The 22869-nt window shown below is 40.4% G+C and overlaps 2 protein-coding genes across 28 annotated transcripts in view; one reads left to right on the plus strand and one right to left on the minus strand.

Moving 5' to 3' along the window:
- LOC117239422 overlaps positions 1 to 22869 on the plus strand; it is a 168207-nt gene that overhangs the window by 82853 nt on the left and 62485 nt on the right. The gene's annotated exons all lie outside the window — the stretch shown is intronic.
- LOC117239426 lies at positions 111 to 21244 on the minus strand. 3 transcript variants are annotated; one of them, XM_033504977.1, is made up of 8 exons: positions 21120 to 21244; positions 17958 to 18208; positions 8934 to 9039; positions 6149 to 6363; positions 2979 to 3078; positions 2411 to 2622; positions 1810 to 2184; positions 111 to 1456 (listed from the first exon to the last, which is right to left on the minus strand). In XM_033504977.1, the coding sequence occupies exons 2-8, from the start codon at positions 18189 to 18191 to the stop codon at positions 1079 to 1081; spliced, it is 1620 nt and encodes a 539-aa protein (XP_033360868.1). In that variant the 5' UTR covers positions 18192 to 18208; positions 21120 to 21244; the 3' UTR covers positions 111 to 1078. The 3 variants fall into 3 exon arrangements, with proteins under 3 accessions (XP_033360868.1, XP_033360865.1, XP_033360867.1); XM_033504974.1 differs by lacking the exon at positions 21120 to 21244 and adding an exon at positions 20023 to 20803 and having other exon boundaries at positions 17958 to 18222; XM_033504976.1 differs by lacking the exon at positions 21120 to 21244 and adding an exon at positions 20023 to 20802.

The raw sequence follows: 22869 nt of genomic DNA on the forward strand, positions 1-22869 counted from the left end.
TCACGACGTCGATCGAGTTGAAAATTCACTTTTGAATTCCGTATATGGTATTCGATGACGTGATAGAAGAAAAAGCTCTAACGCGGCAAACGGCCAATGACAAACACAGGTTTTACAGTGAACGTTTTATTCATCTTAAACTCTAACAACTTCGCACGTTGATTTTAATTGTATCTCTCTTTAAATACTTCCGAGTATGTGGCCGATCGACGACATTCGGTTCACACCAGAAGTGTTTCTACGATCGACGATTTCCTCGATCAACGACGCGTTAAACGTCAGCCGCAACTTGCAACTCTGACTAACCTAGACACGAGCCCGCGTCAAGAATTAACCCAACGACGGAGCTGCTGTCGGAGATCCAGCGGAGCATAACTTAGGGTAAAAACATAGCGAGCAGATTTGGGTGGCGGTGTAGCCGACTATTCAGCCGACTGTTGAGTCAGACGGAGGATAGACAAAGCCGCTAAGCAACTCAGTCAGCCGAATAGTCTGCTGCGGCACCGCCACTTACACCTGCTCGCTACTTTTTTACGTTTAGCTTAGCATAGTTTTAGCTTCGCGATGGATTCCCTTAATAATAAATACGTCTCCGTATGCGATCGGAGTGACTCTGTGTAATCAATATCCGCCCGCGGCTATCGTTTCTATCCGCAACGCTTGTAATCGCGTAATCGAGCTAACGTGTTCGAGATCCGTTGGCCTCCGGTTCACGGCACGTAGAAGAGATCCTGTGTCAGCGATAGCGGTCGGCTACCGAGACGCGATAACCATAAATCTCTGGTCTAGTCGTGGTCGATGCCGCGAATGGACCCGAGCGGACCCGAGTTCGCCGAGTCTCGTCTCCTGTTTCCGTCGAAAACGCCTTGTTGACACTTTGATGGCGTGAAACGTTGGCGATTGCAACGGCGTACGAATAGCGGGAAAATGATGGCAAAATGAAACGCACGAAACACGCGTTCGCGGAACGCGGAGAAAAGATAGAGACGTGGCAAAATATTGGAAAAACGTATGTTCAAAGGGAATAAGAAACTATCGAACGAAATGCCAACGACGAAACGCTCCATCGTGAAAGTGTTTAAAATGCTTTGCACATTGACGCGGCTGGGATGTGCACCGCGCCGGAGTACAGTTTCTTGGGCACGGACCTCCAACCAAAGACGAGAGCTTTGGCGAAAGGTTCCTCGCTACAACCGTCGCAGACGTCCATGATGGTTCTGACTTCACCTTCTGCTGGTTCCCTTTCGTCGTCCTTGTTTTCGTATTTTGGTAGTTGCAGACCGAAGTTGGTCAGGCCTGCGAAATAATTGTTGTCTAGGCCTTGACTAATGTAACCGTCGTCGACGATCAGACCGTCGCCCAGTTGCACCAGGCCTCGTTTCTTCTTCGTCGAGTCACGTTTTTCCAACTTCCTGTCTTTCGCAGAGTCCGCGTCTTCTCTTGGCACGAACGTTACCTGAAAACAGAATTCAGCGTCATCGATGATCTTCCCAGTGCTTAGTCGACCCTGTATTCCCTTACAGCGTTCAAACTATGAATGTTTCTAATTTACAATCGTTTTCAATACGGAGGATCGAAAGTGGCAAACGTCACAGCCTGAGTTCCATGAAAATCGTAGCTCGTTGCCATGGGGAACACCCTGTACAAACGGCCTTAGTCGCGTCTCCTTGCGCGCGCAACGAAATTGCATAAATTTCGCGCGAATGACACGCACGATACGATAGCAAGTGCTCAGCCATTTTCGCCGACCACTTCATCCAAAATCTAATTATCGTAATAATTGTAATGTGCGTTCCAATGGACTCTTACCTTCCCGTCGGAAGGTTTTCCCTCTGAAACTGCCTCTTCGTCGATCTGCCTCTTCGCCACGCTGGACGCTTGCTCAGCGCTCGAGTCCGACTCGTTGCTCTTGGCTTCAACAGCCGACGAATCCTTCTCTCTCTTGAAGAGATTGTGGTACGAGCTGGCTCCCACGTCGGTTGTTTCGCTCGCCGGAGGCAAACTAACGCTAGAGCGTAGGTTGCCGAAGAACTGGCTGGATTGCAGAGGGAACGCTGCGGAGACGGAATTGGGATTCGCAGGAGGAAAGGGCTGAGGTGCTGGATCGCGGGGAATCACCGCAGGATGCCTCAGGGTGACGCCTCCTTGAACGATTTGCAGCGGCGACCCTGGATTGATTTTTACCTGAAATTCAACGAGGTCAGCGTGTTCTGCGATGCTCTTTGAAGCATAAATTTCCATAGATTGGATTTTAACGGTTTTAACGCGGCAGCAACGATAATTCGTGTGCATCGAGCAAGGAAATTGAACGAATCTAGCGACAGTCGCTTAAATTCAGGCGATGCAGCTGTATCGGAATTTCCCTGGCAAATAAAGCGAGCGCTACTGTATACCGTGACGTGGGTCAAACCTGATGATTGATTTGTCCAGCAGTGAGGTAGGGATGTTGCGGAAGGGGTCGGCCTGTTACGGGAGGACGCGTAGGTCTGGGCGTGTTGTTGGTGGTGTCGTGCTCGTAGTGATGGCCGTGATGGTGTTTGTGATCCTTGTGGGCTTTGCCGGCCGTCAGCGCGACCTCGTACAGCTGCACCATTGTTATTTCACCCACAAGACCGCCGGATCCTGAGCAAATGTGTTTCGTTAGAACAACCTTAGGAATGTAACGCGTATTACCGCCGTGTACGAGGAAAGTCGATGAAACGCTTTGGCACTGATGTTTCAACCTCTTCAAAACATGGTATAATGTACACTGTTGTAAGTGAAAGTATCTCTACGCTCTAAAATTATAGCAAATACGTGAAACACTCTTCTTCGTGAAGCTCTTTGATACAATTTTCGTGCCTGATTTTAGTTGCTAAATGCGATAGATGTTGTGCAGGCTAGCGTAAATGAATAAAAATTCATGGTCTGTACACGGAAAATGACATATCACTACAGCCATAGTTGCCTTGGTTTTACGACGATTTGCGAATTCTCACCTGGAGGAGCGCTATCGCCTTCCAAAAAGCCGCCGCCCAGCTGTCGTTGCTCCTGTCCAGTGATCGCAATTCCACCCCCTTTGATGACGTGGCCGACCAACTAACGAGTCGAGAAGAAAGACAAGCGAGCGAATTAAGGTCACGCTGAATTAGCTGCAGGGTCTGTTTGTTAATCGCGCGTTACGTCGGAGAGCACCGGTTTTAATTTGCATCTGACAAACGAGTCGCGAATTGCCATTATAAACTCTGCGTTTAAGCGCATCACGAGATGGACAGTTTTTTGTCACGTCCACTTTCTTGCTGCACTGAAAATATTTCCATTATTCAGCGCGCTTTAATCTACACTGACACAGTCAAAAGCGAGTACAGATACAGTTTCTATCAACTGCATTTGTACGAACGAAATCTTCCCAGCGTCCGATTAACTGATCTTTAGCTGAGCGCCGATCAACCTACGCGAACTCAGAAGGGACACGCGTCATGTAACGCACATTCTCGCGGTCGATACAGATTTGCAACGTTATCGTGCGTCCAAGAGCGAATATTCCACGTTTCGTGGAATTTTCTTGAACGAACTTGTCAGCTTTTATCGACTGAACAAAAGTCATAGACGAGAAGAATAGAGAAATAGGTGGATTCTTATGATATTGGCTTGACAACTAAGTGATTGCGGATTTTGTCAATAGGTGGTGCTGTACGCAAATTCGTACAGAGGCAGTTGTTTCAGAAGCTTCTACACGTACGTTGGATGAAATCGGTGGGGATGGAATAAATAACGCGAAAAACGTAAATCTGTAAAGCGTCTATTCACTGTATTTGATCGGTAGCGAATGCGCGCGGAAAATACGAAACGCAAAACCTTCTATATCTCGAGGCGAAGTAAAATTCCTTTCACCGCGCATTCTCTACTTCGATTATGCTTATCCGCTTATCGCTTCGAGCGAAGCCGCCGCCCGCTCCTTCCTCGATATTCACCGGAACGAATAACAGAGTTTCCTGCCGAATGGGTTCGGCTATCTGGGTAGACTCGTACGAAGAAAATCGAAGCCGTGTACGGTTATCGTAGAATCTGCAGAAATATATCCGCGTTGTATATTTTAGACGATTTATAATATAAGTAGGTGCACGTGAAAGTGTAGGAAATTTTGAAATATTTTCCGTACATTTCCTGCTAGTCAACCTGACTATCTGGGTACTTTTGAACGATAGCGTGAAACGACTTTCGCGTGAAATAGAATCGCGTTGACAAGACGAAGAGAGGGGAAGATAGCGAGCGCACGGAAACTCGCGGAAATTCGCACTCGTCTGCAAAAATTCTTCCCGCGATTTGCATCGCGTTGAACGAGACCAGCGAAGAGAGAAAAATTACGCAAGAGAATTCGCACGAATGCCAAGGAGAAATGGCAGCGTGGAATCGACCTAGAACCGGACGCGATTTCCTCCGGTGGAAGAGGAGTACCGCTGCCAAAGATCGCTTTCTACTCGAGTTCCGAGTCACGGTATACCGCCTGCATGATCCACTTTCGAGAATTCATGGCGAAAACTATATAAACACACAGCCAGACCCTGGCATTGCTCGTTTATAGAAATCGCGCGCGTGCCTTGCTTTCGTAACGTAAAAGTGCATTATACTATAGAAATTTCATGCACATGCAAGTCCATAAATATCCCGACACTTACGTGTTTGCGAATTCCGTACGAACATCTTGAGAATTTATTACCTTGTTCTACATTGTACCGACGTTATTTTTGGACTACATCGGGCGATATTATGTACAAATAATAAACGATAAAATTGTTGTAAAGATAGGTAAGCTGTGAAACGTGTACGTGTACGTATAGGATACGAAGATGTCGAGATGATAAAAATTTTGTTTCCATAGTACAATCTGTTACGACCGTTCGCGAAAAGTAAATTCTCGCTACGATTCTGATAGTCGACGCCGTGAACCAGCCGTTCCCCTGTTTCAATTAGGATAATAGAGATAGTTCAAATGATTGTAACACTGAATTAACAGGGTTAATATAAGCTACTATTTTAAACAATGTTTAAAATTATAATTAACACGTTGCAAATGATTCAACGATGATACAACTAGTTTATTATTATAATTCGACTCGACTTTATGATATTTCTCGACGTGTTCGTTTGACTAAGCGATCTTGATTTTATTTCTCTGAACCTCTCGATGCATTCGGTTTGAATCCCCATGTGGTACTGACTGCCCTTCGATTTTCTCCTTTGCCTTCTCTTAGAGACGACCCCCACCACGCTCGGGTCTCGTAACCGTTCGAGCCTATGATCACGTATGCCACCTTCTTTGTGTAGGTAAAATAACGGACCGAAGGCGAATCGATGTTTTTTAGAATTCGCTGCTTGACCACAACTATGCGCTTATCGCTACATTGTGTATATTTCGCCTGTCATGTAAGACGATCCGTCTACGATACTGTAGTACCAAGGGACACGGTTAGGAACACGGCCTATAGTAAACCGCGGGGCGTAGCACAATCCATTTATATGTTTCATAAAGGATATAACCTAACAAACACGAAGATGGTACCCCGCTGGGGGTAGCCACCCACGTGATAATCAAACAGCCAAAAAATTCTACCAAATGTCCAAATTGGACAAATTGTGAATGTGAAATATTAAATAAAAAAAAAATAATATGTTGATACGTGTTCACCTATGGAACTTCACAATAATTATATCGATATTATTTGTCTTTGATAACGTCAATATCATGGAACAACACGACAAATTCATGCAAGTATCCGGATATTTGCGTATGTGTCTTTTTCTGTCGTTAGAATCTGGTCTGGTTACGTACAAGCAATAGCACGTGCAAAGCTTCCTTGTAAAGATATCAAAAAATAAGAAATCGAGGAAACGTAGAATAGAATCGTCCCGGCCGAGGTTTCATCTTCGAGAAAATCGATCTTGAAAATTTGCCAAGTAAATATGCTCGAACCTGCCTAATTACCGACTAGATCTGACTGAACGATCAGCTGGAGGTTATTGGACGTGGGAAAATAAGTGACGCGTTTTACTCGCGTGCAACGCGCTTGAATTTTCCACGGCCGTTGGTAACGGTGCACTTTCACGGGCGCGAATTTTTTCGTCGATGGTTCGAGAGTTGGGTGAAAAGCACGGCAAGCTCGCTTACCCTGTTGTTGAAGCCGCGACCTACGCGCTCGTCGTTGACCCAGATCTGCCATTCTCCTGTACGACCGTTCCAGCTTTGGCAGCTGTGATACCACTTGTTCAGACGGAGCGGATAATTCAATCTGTACAAGTTGTGCCCGTCGATGTTCATCATGTAGTAGGAACTCCTGGCGGTGTTAGCGACCCAGGAGAGGATGCCACGCGGTTGATCTCCCACTTGAAAGTCGAGTGGATTCCGTTAGCGTACACTTCCTGCGCATTTCTGCGTCTTCGAAGCAGGTTTGGGAAAAAGTGGCAAACTTCTACATCGTTTCAAATTTTAATGAGAATTCTATACAGAGGCTTAGGGTATAAAATTAGGATTGTTTATGGAAAGTTTGATGGGGAAGTTGCAAGGACAATAATGCGTTTTACTGTTGTTATTGGGCTGGCAACTAAGTGATTGCGGATTTTGTCATTAGGTGGTAATATCAATTTTGCAAAGGTTCAGTAAAATATCTTAGTCGCGTCATGGAAACAGACGGTGTGCGACCAGGAAGAGATAACCTGAGAGCAATACGCGAATTTGAACGCCCAAAGGACAAAAAAAATGTAAGACAATTGCTGGAGGAAATGATTTTTTATTCTAAATTTATAGAAGATGCCTGCAAACTCCTGGAACCACTTCGTAACTTATTAAGGAAAAATGTGGAATTATGAGAAAGAAGAAGCAAACTTCGGCTTAAAACAATTTGATGGAACGCAAAAAGCCAGAGATTGGATACCAGAGTATGAAACGGAGTGGGAAAAATTAAAAATCCAAAATGAACAGAAGAAAATCAAGTGCTTGAAGATGTATTTGAAGTTATAGGCGTATCGTGCTGCAGACCAACCCTTGTTGCTAAAAACTTTTAGAAATGAAGTTTTTCAATTTTCCCAGCTGTACCATTAGATGGCAATGACAAAATCCGCAATCACTTAGTTGCCAACCCAATAACTCACAAAGTTCGTTCAATTTCCACTGAATAAATATCGACTTTCCTTTAGAAGAGAACGCGCGAATTTTTGCAATTTGTACATTCGTTTCGACGTCTTATGATCGTTCGAAACGAGAAAGTTGTCTTCGTCGGGTTCATCTATGTTTTTCATGATCGTGTTTCTACGATACTTTACGTCTAATAGAACGACGCCTCGTTGGAATTTTAGTTGTCTCGAGCTGCATTTCGACTATTCCCCTTTCTCATAAACGCGTAGACATCCGTGCAATCTACTTATTAAACGTGCAAATTATACGTTTCAAGTTTAGCGTGTTCCAGTCCATATTACATTGGTAACTAAGTGGTTGCGGATTTTGCCATTACCGCCTAATGACAAACTCCGCAACCACTTAGTTGCCAACCCAATATTTATATTTACGATTTAGAGAATAAAATTTACAATTTTGTATTTTGTACTCTCTAAGAAAAATTCTTTTAGGGATGGTTAAAGGAACGAAAAATGAATAATAGAACGGATAGTCTGACCTGATTGTTTTAACTGTGGCAAATTAAACTATGCCTCGGGAACGGACGTTCCATACGATCGCGTCGTGCTTATGTCGTATTTACGCGCGATTCGCCAGAACATTCGCCTCGAATCCGCTTGCGAAACACGTTGCGACAGTTTTTCCGGAATTCGAGGTCCAACCGTTGCGCGATTTTTATCGAATATTATTATTATTGTTGTTGTTATTATTATTGTTGTTGTTACTACTATACAAACAAAGATACGCGCGATGCGAGGAAGAATAAATTACGCGCGCGAATATGCAGCGTGTCCTGTTGAACAGGAAGCGTTCAAACGTCTGGAAAGATACGAAAAAATGTTTCAGAGAAAAGCCGTGTGATATCCAGGGGCAGGTGTGATATCCACTTGACCCAGCGATTAAACATTTTCGAACGGATACCTCCACTTCTCATTACATATTTTATTTTATTATATTTTGTTATCATATTTTAAGCGACGTTCTAAAAACAGCGGAAACTCGTGTCCTTTGCACTTTACGTTATCGAGATACGAACTTTCAAGTTTGATGTGACACCGATATTAAGACGTTTTTCACCGTGCTACGACCGGTATGGCGTTGACGAGGCACGAAATCCCAGTTTTCCGACGTTTCCAAAATAATCGGTGAGCCGCGAACAGTCGCTTCCATTTGGTTGGCAACTAAGTGATTGCGGATTTTGTCAATATCGCCAAATGATAAAATCCGCAATCACTTAGTTGCCAACCCAATAAGTCCTTGCGTCGGTCTCGCGCGAAACACGCGAGTCTACAGTGTCTCGAAGACGTCAGCTATAGGAACACGCAACGAGGAATGGAGGTGGCCCAAATTTTGAAATTTCCTCACGTTCTCTCGTATTTTATCGATCGTATTGTTCCAGACGTTCGATCGTTGCCAATTGAACAGGACGTATACCGTACACGAAAGAGAAGAGCAACAAAGAAAAGAGAAAGATACGTAGGATTGAAAGTGTCTTAAGGATGATAAGGATTAATTATTGTTACGCTTAATTAAAACAAAAAATCGACGTTGCGGTGATCAGAGGGTTAAAGTAGGTAGGCAATTGGATGAACGGAGCGAAGATAGCGATAGATGAGACGGTGCAGTAGCGTGTGGAATATTGCTAGCAAAAGGAAAGTGGTGATTCAGTTTCCACGAAAAGTGCGAGGCGGAACTTTCGCCTTTTCGCTCGTCCGGCCTCTTCGAAGCAAAAAAGAAAAAGGAAAAGGTGAAAGGGAAAGGAAACTGACGGCGTGTCTCTCACCTGCGTACGAAAACAAAGGATGGTCGTTGCTGTGATTGTAGAATTTGGTCCACATGCACAACGTGAACTCCTTCATGTCCGGCAGCTGCGTCTTGTAGTGAACGTACTGCGGAAGGAAGAAAGCGATCGTTAATCAATGGAAATCGGATCCGTTCGGAGATCTGTGGCGCGGTCGGAACGTCGTTTACAGATCGGAGAATTACACGACCGAGACGCGTTCTTACGCGATTTGACTTGTTCCGCGATCGTCGAGAAGTAAACTCGATTTGTAAGCAACCGGAGAACCTGTCGGCGCCACCGGTTCTTTTTACCATCGTCACCTTTCCCTCTGCGTTTCCGCGTGCAAACTGCGTTTCGCTTTCTATCGGCAAAATCGGTCGTGCAGATTGGTTGCATATGTTGTAACTGGCGATACGACTAGGAAAAAGGACGGTTGTAAGGTGAAAATTGGACGCGAAGCAACGTGAAATACAATTTTTACACGTTGAACTTTGTTTTTCGGAAAATTGATTTTGTATGTTTGTAAAGGTATATTCGTGGGTTTATGTGAAAATAATCGCGTATTTCGATGCAGTTATAGATATCGAGTAACATCGAAAACAAACGTTGTTGCAGTGTTTGTTAAAATAATAACTCGCGCTGTACATTCTCTGTACGGTATACAACCGTATAGAATATTTGTCAACATTTTTGTTCATACGATTTCTGTCTGTCAGAATAGAAAATATTTTCGAGAACGTGCAGAGTATACGATCAAATTTATCTAACGCTATGAGCATAAACAGAGAGAGACCAGTTGCTGCATTTTTCAGCCAGACGATATGTTCGGGTATGTCGGCGCTATGAAATTGTACACAGACAAACGAAGAGTCTATCTTCAGATAAATCATGTTTGTTTTATTATTTTGCTAGGATTAACACTTTGACTGCCACGTTGGTCATTGGTGACCGGAGCTCCTCAACTTCCTACAATTGTAAAACTTGAATGAAAATTGACAGTTTGGGCATTTCGAATATAACCGATAAATAGAAGATACTTTGAAATACAAAGTGCCCCATTGAACAATTAAACACTTTTATTAGAACATCAATAAAAAAAATGAGAAGAAATCTTGCATCTAACGGTGCACTGTGTTAAAACACTTTAAACATAAATGTGACTCGTCGATACAATCTGGACGATAGGTGATCACCTTTTTGGTCCGATTCATAGCAATTTTTCATCCCAACTGTTTAACATTTTTTTATACCACTCTCTGCAAAATTTTCGTGCCAGGTACGTTTGCCCTTCTTTCTTCTGCATTTCGTGTCGCAATCTTTGTCGAATAAGTATATTTGACGGCTCTGGCGAATGACACTGTGTGAGGTGCATTGCGAGTGCCATTCTAAAATCTGATAACTTGATTTTTAATTTTTGTTGCTTGTTTATAGAGTATCATCGCGTTTGAAATTGATGTATTTAACAATAACTCTAAAGCTAATTTTATATACCACTTGAGGGTTCTTCTGTGGTGTAGAATATGCTACATTCGATCTGATAAATCTACAGCGCATTTTCCTCTCTTGTAATCTACACTACCATTGGTTTATCGCAAACGTAATTTTTCTTGCGGACCTGTACCATTTCAGCCGAATGTTTCGTCGAAATCATAAAAATGATCCTAATACTGTTTACTAATATCTTCTACACGTTTCAACAATATATTTCGCACGTTTTGCCTACGACGAAATAACGGAAGCGAATGGTTTGTTGAAATAAACGAAGCCTTGTTATAATATGTCGCTATCAACTGTTACCAAGGCGTCACGGTGGTCACCCGTGACCACCAGTAAGATAAACGGTCCATCGGGGAAGAATGTTGTCTTACATCATCAATTTATCTTTATTTTGCCATTATATGCTTTGAATGGTATAAATACTCCCGTGACGTCCTGAGCTAAACATGTGATTTCAGCGTGGCAGTCAGTGTTAATATCTTTATTATTATTATTATTATTATTATTATTATCATCATCATCATTTATCGAAGTTCATGGTTTTCAGCTTACGTTATATTTACGTTAGAATTCTCATTAGCTGCGACAGACATTTAAAAGATACAAAGTAGATCGCTGCAGGTTCGTTTGCTGACAACGTGCTGTTAATTTCAATAAGAAAAAGTCTATTACTCGCACTGTGTAGCTAAAAAGAGGCGCGCGATTATCCAAGTAAAATGCGTTGGAAAAGAAACGAACCAGCTTAACCGATTGTATCTTACGCGGAACGATCTTTTGTAACGTAATCGTCGCGTTTCCCGATCGCACGGCTCTCCGCCGGCTTAACCATTTCACGAGAACAAGGTCTCCGCCATAATTTCCTACTTTGTGTTTACGCATTCGCGTTGCGCAACAAAATCGTTCGACACGCTTCGAAATCGATTGCCAAGTGCGGCTCAATTTTCGCTGCATCTGTAGGCAAATGATGCGCGTCGGTGAATTAAGTCGGGAAATGAACTCGAGAGGAATAATAGCGGCGCAAAGCGATCTCGCGACAGTTCGATGCACTTGAACGTGTTGCCGCGTTCCACACGATTTCCCGAACGCGAGATTTACAACGAACAGGATAATCGAATTGTCTTTTAATTTACATCGTCTCACTGTTTCGCTCTTCCCTAATTTGCTAATGAAACCAGCATGAAAGCCGTGTTCTTGCAAAGTGAAAGAGTGTGAATTCGACGTAGCCGATAGCTAGCGATGCGATCTGCGATATTTGGAATTTCTGTGCAACGTGTACGACGATAAAATCCAATCACTTGCAACCTGATTCGTATCTTGAAGCCTCTGCGAGCAGACACTCGAGATAACAGTCATTTTCGGCATTTTTTGGAAACGTGCCACGGAGTAAAAGCTAATTTCTCCAAAGATGAAGAGGAGGAAGATAGTAATTTTTAATTGTTCCCATCGCGAATAACAGTTGTGAACGATTAGCATTTTTTGTTTTTTTTGGGGGGGGGGGGCTATCGACGAACCGAATTTCATTTTGGTTACCGATAACCATAATCGATTGCCCGAAAACAATTCGTTTGCTTATCGTAAAATTTACTCTCGTTACGTTCGGCTATCGTCGATTGTTGTTAACGTTGCTGATAATCGGTATTAATATTCATATTTGTAATTAGTATTCATCGATACGAAACAATTTAATTATGAAGCTTGCGTATACATTTTATTAATCAAAGAAACGATATGAAAATATATGAGATACAGAATATCCTCTGTTTCATATATTTTCATGCCGGATTTTCTGCTTAATAAAATATACAACTTTCGTAACAAATCTTTCTTATATTGTCAAATTTCAATCGTTTGTATCGATCAAAGATATCAATTCTTATAGCTTAACTTTGAAAATTTGTCTTGCGCAATAATTATGATATCCGTTTGAAAATTTTGCTCAGTTCCTGAGCCTTTGAAGTTTCTTGAGTTTTGATAGTCTTGCGGGATATTCGAAATTCTTAGCTCGAGAGTTTCAGGATGGAAACAATGTATCTTATCGAAAAATCAGTAGGAAGCAAACGATCCAAAGAATTTGACACGATCGAAGATTTTTCAAGATTTGTAACACTCGTAAACTAGTCAAAACCTACCAAGATTCAAATTTGAATCTGAAAATGCCCAGTTTAGAAACTATTTCAAAGTTAATACTAGCACTACCGATAGTTAACACGAAGCTATTTCTATCAAAACCAGTGAAAACGACTGGTCTTTAAAAAATACCTAATAATAGAATATTTTTATACTCATTGATTTATTACTCTCTCACGGAAGGAATTCCATGTTATATAGTACATTTTTGATATTATTAATCCATCTGGGACCATGATCCCTAAACGAGGGTTGACACGTTTATAAAATTCTAGAACCAGTCATTTTGACTGGCGTGGTGTTTCTAATGTTAGCATCCAGCGATCTAGCGATCGATCCGGAATTTTCCTGATAACCGATATCGTCATATCGAGTGATACGCAGTAAAAATTTGAAAAACGCGTGGCAAGTTGTAGAAAACGAGGAAACTGGTTAATTGGGGTTCGATAAACAGATTGCAGCACCCTTTTACACTTCGACAAGTACCAGTCATTTTCACTGGTATTGGTACAAGTAGCCTTGATGCAAAATTATTTTCAGTTTGAATACATAAAAAATAAAATGTTATTATTTCTATACTCAGAGGTAGGATCGCAACAGGTTATGGGCCCAGGTGCAATAATTAGTTATTATTTTTATTGAAAATATTATTAACAGTAAAAATATCGAGGAGCGCAGAATATAACCAAAAAACAAAAAAAAAGGGGGTGCGTGATCGATGATTCAGTGTTGAATATCATAAGGACGCTGTATCGAGTATACAATAATTGTTTACGTGATAATACAGTTATCAAAAAAAAAAAAAAATGTCGAGGGGGGGAGTTTAAGTATAGAAATAACAAGACAAAATAAAATTCATCATATTATTCTTTTAGTTATCGTCGCGAAAGTCATTACATCATTGCGGAAAAGAATATAACACGAAGTAGGAATTCGAAAATAAAGTTGTAAAACCAGTCAATTTCACTGGTGTGGTCGTTCTAGTGTTAATAGCATAACGCATAAATGTCATCAAATCGTCGGAACGTTTTATAAACGTGTTATGTACAATCTGAAATTTCACTAGCAGTGTAACGATTATCGCGATTGTAACAGCAAAATATGAAGGCAATCTAAAAATGTATAGAGAAGTACAAGACATTTATTGCAAACATACGTTGTTAATACATACATTGTTAATGAAAAATAAATAAACAGCGTGAATAGCCTTAAACATACGTATACAGTTAGTGCTATACATTGGTATAGATGTTCTCGCATCGTGTATAGGTATTATAGTTTATAAAATAGCATGATCTTTGTTACCCAAAGGTATAGCTTCTGACAAATACCTTGTAACATGTATTAGATTGTCCGAAAAGTTTCTTTCGTTTCATGAGTGAAACAATAGATGCACAACATTTCTTATTTTATACTATTTTATGTATGATCCATTTTGTAGTAATAGAATAAAATAGATCAAACATAATTCAATAAAATAATATAAAAGAAACAATGTTGTGCATCTGCTACTTCCTTATAAGACGAAAGAAACTTCTTATTATATTAATATTAATACTAATATTATTCTTTTAGTTATCGTTGCCAAGGTCATTGCATCATTGTAATTGGAAAAAATATAACACGAAGTAGGAATTTGAAAATAAAGTTGTAAAACCAGTCAATTTCACTGGTGTTGTAGTTTCAGTGCTAATTTTGTCGAATGGAACGTATGAAAGACGCTACCTTCCTCGTCTTTCGTACAATTATTAAAACTAAAATATCCTGTTCAAGTACCTCGATACTCGTTTCGTAGAAATGAAAAAATTGCATCTGACGGTGCATAAAAAAGTGTGCAGTTCTATCGAAGAAAACAGGTGACGTTGAAATCACACGAATACACGTCCAACTGAATAAGATTCCTGACCATCTCAAGGTATCTGCCTCGAAGCAAAGTAACGTTACACGCAATAATTTAGCAAATGTTTGCGTGGGTCGATTAAAGTAGGTCAATCTCTACAGCAAATATTCGTCTAAGAAATTTTTCTCAAAAATAAAATATTCGGTTGGCAGCTAAGCGATTGCGAATTTTGTCGATAGCATCCAATGACAAAATCCGCAATCACTCAGTTGCCAAGCCAACAATAGACTCGCGTTGGCCAAGCGATCGAAATCGAGTTGTTATCGAATGTAAAACTAATCGGAACGTAGCTGTACACCTGGCTCGATCTATCGACGAACTCGGTATGTCCATTTGGTCAGAATTTGTTGCTTTTGCGTGTTTCATCAGCCTTGATCGGTGGCTCGGAAAACGAAACGGCGAGCAACAAAGTCGGTCGATTTCGAGAACTTCTGAAAAGAGTAGAGTCTCACTCGCGTGTCGCGTTTTCTCCTACTTTCGTTGCCACGATTCGTGTCGTTTTGCTCGCATCGAGGCTCTCTCAACCGCGGCCAAGCCTTCCAGTACGCAACCACGATATTTCGTTTTGCAGCAGGAAACGCGTCCCGTGTAAATAAAAAAGAAGACAATCGGCAGTCTATTGAAAGATCGAGTTAAAACAAATTTTCGTAGACAATCGACAGAGCCAACGCACTGGCCAATTGTCAGCCCTTCGTCCGCGTACTGCGTCCCTTTCCATGGCAAATGAAATCTTTAAAGAGAAGCTATCGGATGATATTCGGGAGAAATTTTGAAAGATCGTGCGAGAATTTTTGCCGCATTTCCTAAAGCGCAAAAATCGAAGGAAGATGTATCGACTGTTTGAAACTCGGTATAGTCGTTTAGACTCGGCCAACGCGCAGACGACGCGAGTAAAACTGAGCTTTGGTATCGTAGGTTTCGAGCAGACGCGTTAAATTAAATGATTTCACACCTCGCCCTATATCATCGTTCACGCTCTGCCGATTTTCATTACAATTTCGTTAATTCTCGGAATTTTTTAGCGAAACTTTCACGGGATATTCTAACGAGCCCATAACAGAAAAACGAAGTTTCCACATTAACGAACCAGCTACGTAGCTCACATCTAGAAATTGATTGCTAAGTCTGTTAGGTTTGTTCACTTAGGTGTATCCGAGGCGAGAGTGAGAAACGTGTTATGACTCGATGAAATCGAAAGGATCGCCGGCTCCTCCAGCTGATGATGTATCGCGTACATTCGCCTCTCTAATTCAAAATCGTTTAATCACAGTCTAGTTGTGTTTTAACTGGAGAAACCTTAGAAATCGGATTAACATTTCTATCGGAATTATTCGTCTGTAATTGTTAATAATTATTTGGACAAAGCTGCTGTTAAACACCAATGATAATAGAACGATTATAATATCAAATCACTATCGCTGCATTTCACGTACAATGTTAGAGAATAAAAGCGCAAGAATTAAAATAAACGGAAGTAATTGTCGTGTGAAAAGTACAAGACCCGTGCACAACCGCGTTAACTCGACCGTAGGAAAAGTGCTAAGATGGGAAATTACAAGACAAATATCCAATGTTTTGTTGCGAGATCATATTCCTTTTGCATTACATCATTGCGGAAAAAGATATAACATGAAGTAGGAATTTGAAAATAAAATTGTAGAATCAGTCATTGTGACTACATTTTGTGGTATTTCTAGTGTTAGCATCTAGCGATCCAGCGATCGATCCGGAATTTTCCTGATAACCGATATCGTCATATCGAATAATACGCAGTAAAAATTTGAAAAACGCGTGGCAAGTTGAAGAAAACGAGGAAACTGGTTAATTGGGGTTCGATAAACAGATTGTAGCACTCTTTTACACTTTGACAAGTACTAGTCATTTTCACTGGTATTGGTACGAGTAGCCTTGATACAAAATTATCTTCAGTTTGAATACATAAAAAACAAAATAAAATTCATTATACAGGGTGGTTGATAACTGGTGGTACAAGCGAAAAGGGGGTGATTCTACGCGAAAAAAGAAATCGAAAATATAGGATAAAAATTTTTCGTTTGAGGCTTTGTTTTCGAGAAAATCGACTTTGAATTTTCGCTCGGTACGCGTGCGGTACGTCATAACGGATCTCACTAATAGATCGGTGTCTCGATGGAAAAATTAAAAAAAAAAAAATTTTTTTTATTCTATATTTTCGACTTCTTTTTTCGCGTAGAATCACCCCCTTTCCGCTTGTACCACCAGTTACCAACCACCCTATATAATATTTATCATAATATATAACATAACTGTACTTTACCTTTGATGTAAATTGGCAAATTTTGAGAAAAAGATAATAAAAGAAATGTAAGAATGATATTTACAAAATTCAAAACGGAACATATTATGAAATAAAGGGAGAATAAATTAATGCTAATTGTATTTCAATATTTGTTGAAAATCGCACTAATAATACTTATTCAAAATCGTTAAGAAAAATGGAAAAATCAGTTCGCTTTTATAAACACAGTACTTACAAATAAGAAGAATCATGGTTTGGTCATAGTTTGATATGGAACACGTAGAGTATAAAGCATGAATACTGTATTCTCAATTATACAGGGTGGTTGATATCTGGTGGTACAAGCGGAAAGGGGGTGATTCTACGCAAAAAAAGAAGCCGAAAATATAGAATAAAAATTTTTCGTTTGAGGCTTTGTTTGCGAGAAAATGGACTTTGAATTTTCGCTCGGTACGCGTGCACTTTGTTGTCTCGATAGAAAAATAAAAAAAAGAAAAATTTTCATTCTATATTTTCGACTTCTTTTTTCGCGCACAATCACCCCCTTTCCGCTTGTACCATCAGTTACCAACCACCTTGTATTATTCTTTTAGTTATCGTTGCGAAAGTCATTACATCATTGCGGAAAAGAATATAACACGAAGTAGGAATTTGAAAATAAAATTATAAAACCAGTCAATTTGACTGGTGTGATAGTTCTAGTGTTAATTATCTTTTTGTTTTATATTTATTACATCAGAGCTTGATATTTTATGTTTTCAAGGTTTAGGAGAATGTAAGTAATAAGAGAATGAGGAATGTAAGAGGTGCTTACATTCTAAAATCAAGTTTAATTGCAGATTCGACCGCGTAAAATGTTAAGCTCTGTGATTGGAAGTAGAACGTAAACGTGAACCAAAGAACAAGGCAAACACTGTGATAAATAAATAAATAAATAAATAAATTTCCAGTAGAATTCAGCAGATAATTTCGAAAGGGAAACACGGTACAATGCACAAATATGCGTTACGATCTTCGCAAAGATACCAGTGTACTTAGTTTTGCATAAATTCGTGAATAAATCGGATAAAGGAAATCTGACAGGAAAGCGTGATTTTAAATAAGCGATTATGGTCGAATTTATTATTTGATTAAAATTAAAATTAAATTAAAAGCGTCAACGGAACGATCTACGAGACGCACCGTGTGCGTCAATAAAGGACGAATAGTGAATTTTCCTCACCTCGAAGTAGAGTTGCTGTTTCATAGCGATTTTATACAGTGTACATCTGTCTTCTTCGTGGTGTGCCAGCAACGACGAGCTTGCTGCGTCGTAAAGAGACTGTGCATTTTCGAAGATAGCGACGGTGCCTTGGTGCAGGGCGCTGGCAGTTGGCGTTGGGAACGACGGACTCCAGGAGGTAGAGATTGCCTGGGCCGTGGTTAGAAACCCGTAGAAAAACGCAAGGATCCACATGATTCTCCTCGAGGAATCTGAAAAAAATGTGCTAACGAAAGATTCGCTGACGCAGCAAGTTTGAAAGCGAAACGCATGCGACGTTCAATTTGCATGGAATTTGCATGGGATTTATTTTCTTTTGAAATTAGATTCGTTGAAGATAGTTGGGCGAACTAATTACAGCAAATTATAGATAGCACAGGTACGAGTTGGAATATTTCACGAGCTGCGAATTATTATCGAAAGATAATGATCGATGTAGGAAGTAGCCAGTCGAAGGATGGAACGCGTCTCGTTGAACGTTAGGTTGTTATGCGAGAGGCTTGCTGTTGCAACATTTCATTCACCTAAGCGGAACGATATCGCCTGCAAAACGAATGAAAATCAACGCTTTTATCGAGCGTTTCGTTGTAAAAGCGGCAAACTCTCGCGGATTTCACCCTACGTTGATTTGGCCGAATGCAACGCTCGCTCAAACACCAACGAAATTAGCGACAGCATAGGGCAAGGTTGTACGGTATCCAGCGCTTTAGCTCCCTTTCGCTGTAACTTGTTTCGCAGTTGGTAAAATTCGAATTGGGAAAAGTGCAGGGAAATTGAAACAAATTATAGGAAAGTGGAGACTCGATGAAAGAAGAGAAATTATTTCTTGTAATCTAACAATGAATTTTTACAAGAAGTAATTTAATGTACATAATATAATTAACAAAAAAGTATAGGACAAATGACAAATAAATCTCTGGAGCGCGTATTTAGTCCCTAAATCTGGGGGAAAATATGGTTCAATTAATAGCAGAATTTAGTAGACACTTAGTAGATGGTAGAACTTAATATATACTGAGTTGACAACTAAGTGATTGCGGATTTTGTCATTAGGTGGTATTGACAAAATCCGCGATCATTTAGTTGCCAATGCAACATGTATTATTAAGTTATCCGAAAAGTGTCTTTCTTCTATAGACACGTCTTTTACAACAACGCATCTTTATACAAACATGAAACCTAATCCGTCCAACATTGTGATCTTTATTTTGATAGAACAAAATGGATCATACGTAATTCGATAAAATAATATAAGAAAAAAATATTCCAAAACGAAAGAAACTTTTCTGACGACCTAATACATTCTACCATCTACTAACTATCGATAGTTCGAACAAAAAAATTCTTTTCCCTTAGAAAATAAGACGAGTCGCTAGCGTATGCTTTATCTATTACCACTTCAAGTTGCCTCTAATTTCTCATTAAAATTGTTCTAGCGGCAAACGAGTCTACTGCCGCGTTATGTAGCCCGGTTTTCCGAATATCCATCGTTCAAGATAACGATCTGGTTTAATCGAAGTTTCAAAAGTTATTTCGATATCCTGCCGGTGGTTTCCAGGCAGAATTAAAAGCTGACGCGTATATACAGGGTGTCCCGCGCAACTCTGCCAAATGGACACTATAACACTGAAGCAGCACAAGATGTAAAACGAATCTCATTAAATAACATCAAACGCTATCGAATGACGTTCATTCTCACATACAAATTTAGCCTACTAATTTAAGTATCCTAATTTACGTATACTTGGCGTACCAAACGCTATATACACTTTATACATCTGGCTACGAAATCTTGGAAATATCGTCACTTACAAAACCAACGTATACACCAGATAGCGTTTAATCTCGCTTAATGAAATTCGTTCTATCTTCGTCCCATGCACCGCTTCAAAGCTGCAGCTTGTTTTAGCTACGCTGGACACCTTGTATGTACGTAGCCTGATCCGATGGATATTGGTATCTCGGTGTGTAGCGGAGGGAAAGCCGATAGAAAATTTGGTGGCTGAAATCGGTCAATATAACTCACCGAGAAGCAATCACCGATTTATTCGCGGCGATAACGAGAGGTAGATGTTCGCGGTCTCGAAACGGAAAGGTAACTGTCCGTTCGTTCAGTTCGACGTAGGCCTCGTAAACTCGTAAGAGGTGTGCACACCTCCTACCCACTTTGAATCGCCTTTTTCTCTCTCCTCCAGTCTCGCACATCCTACGATTCACTACGAGCACGGAGAATGCTTGTACAATGTACAATCAACTCTCCTTTTCTCCGTATACTGTCGAGTCGACTGGTGTGTTTTTCTCCTTCGTATTTCTTTCCTACTTAATCTCGTAATACGCGATACAGCCACGTATCCTGACAGCAATTAATTGCATCTAGATCTTTGTTTATCGTAGCATCAGTTCGCTGTGGTATGCAGGCAAATATGTACACGATCGATCAAAGGCGTGTACAGTGGCAGCAAAAAGCACTTGTGCACTGTTGCGTTTATTATTTGCATTATTTATTTATATACGAATTAATTAGGTGTAATTATAGCGGTTTCTTACATTTGTAATTTATAATATTATGATTTTATTTGTACGAACTGTTTGTTACAGTGTTCGCTTGTTTTTATAGTTATCGTACGTTACAGTTAGGTGCGTGAGTCACGGGATACTAATCTACTAATTTTAAACATAACCTTTCATGAATCAGGTCTGCGGTAAAATATTCAACACGGTGTAATCTAGTTTTCTTATAATTAGGGTACGCATGTTTATGCAAATTTTTGTTTCTTTATAAATACAACTAAACAACCTACCCAGAGACTCGTTTCACCTGATAAATATTGTATATCAAATAACCATTGCCTTATTGAAACTTGTTATTTATTAAGAAGCATCGCGAGTGTCTCGATCAAATTATCGTTGCTTTGTACAACTTTGAAGCTATCTATTATCAGGCGAGTGATGAATTCCATCGTGGAAGAATTTCGCGTCATTAGACAGGTTCTAATCGTCGCGACATTGGCAAAGGAGAAGATTCTGTGAAATTGCCGCGCAACAACGCTAGAACAGACGCTGCTTCTGCGACGAAAGACGTGTCATAGTGAGAGTTGGATGGCACGTGCCTGTGCAACACACCTCCTTAGATTCAGCTCGCTTCCGAATGAGATAGAAAAATCACTGGACGATCAAATCTTGGTGAAAGACAGCATTTTTCCCTGTTGAAACTCCTCGCTTGCCTAATGTAAGACGGTTTAATCCTCTGCACTCGTATGTCGAGTGTCACTCGACATCAGTTTCATCTCAGCAGCTCCTTTGTCGAGTCCCACCTTTTTTTGTGAAACGTGCGAAAGAAAAGCAGGATTGCATCCTGGAAATTGTTTCAAGATATATCATACACTTAAAAATTAGAAAATACAACAATAGTGTGAATAAAACTGGTATTCTTTCTCCTTTTATGTTACGACTGTTCGCATCAGCAAGAGGCGTAAATTCTCGCTGCGATTCTGATAGTCGACGCCGTGAACCAGCCGTTCCTTTGTTTCGATTAGGATAACAGAGGTAGTTCAAATGGTTGTAACACTGAATTAACAGGGTTAATATAAGCTTCTATTTTTAACAATATTTAAAATTATAATTAACACGTTGCAAATGATTTAACGATGATACAACTAGTTTATTACTATAATTCGACTCGACTTTATGATATTTCTCGACGTATTCGTTTGACTAAGCGACCTTGATTTTATTTCTCTGAACCTGTCGATGCATTCGGTTTGAATCCTCATGTAATACTGATTGCCCTTCGATTTTTTCCTTTGTCTTCTCTTGGAGACGACCCCCACCTCGCTCGGGTCTCGCAACCGTTCGCGCCTATGATCACGTATGCCATCTTCTTTGTGTAGGTAAAATAACGGACCGAAGGCGAATCGATGTTTTTCGGAACTAGCTGCTTCACACAACTATGCGCTTATCGCTACATTGTGTATATTTCGCCGGCCATGTAAGACGATCTGCCTGCGACACTAGTACCAAGGGAGACGGTTAGGAACACGGCTTATAGTAAGCCTCGGGACGTAACACTTTATTTATTTAAATTGTCTTATTTTTTAGTTCAAGTAAGTTTCAAATAAAACACTTAAAAGCGTTGCGAGCTGCTGGTAACAAAATTGTAATAAAATTCCGAGTGCAAAGGGTTAAAATAGGAGTGGAAAGTGTTTGGGCAAACAGAGAGGACCTTCTTTCGTCTCGTAACAGTTACACGCCTGCATCTCTGCATTTAACGTAAGCTTCTCTGCGACTTGCAGGATCATTTTCTCCGCCTCGGTAGAATTTGTCAAAATAATAAAATACTTTGCAGAAAAGATTAGAAAATTGACCTGTAACATCTAATCAACCTGCCATTGCAAAAGATCGTTTCCCGACGTGCTAGCTTCTTCAGGACAATTAATCGGTGCATATGAAAGGCGTTTGCTCGTGGTCCATCGGCGATGGAAAAGTTTCTTTCGTTTCATAAGATGACAATAGATGAACGACAATTTCTGTTTTATATTATTTTATTGAATTAGGTGTGATCCATTTCTTTTTATTTCTATTATTATGATCGTGCACAATTCAATAAACTAATATAAAAGAAGAACCATTGTGCGTCTATTATTTGCTTATAAAACGAAAGAAACCATTTTCGGACAACCATATAAATTTCCCAACTTTTCGTCGCGATACTCGTTCGTATCGTTGGATATCGCGGGAAAAGCAGTGGCGAGTGACGCCGTAGCGAGCGGCCGGCCTTCGCGAGCGCAACTGGGCTTCAACAGTTAATTAAAGCGCGATCGATGGCCGATCGAGAATGTCGACGAGAAAACTCGTCTAATCGCGTAATCGGTCG

The sequence above is a fragment of the Bombus vosnesenskii genome, unplaced genomic scaffold (genome assembly GCF_011952255.1).
Source record: "Bombus vosnesenskii isolate JDL3184/JDL3185 unplaced genomic scaffold, Bvos_JDL3184-5_v1.1 scf7180000013991, whole genome shotgun sequence".
Taxonomy (NCBI): domain Eukaryota; kingdom Metazoa; phylum Arthropoda; class Insecta; order Hymenoptera; family Apidae; genus Bombus; species Bombus vosnesenskii.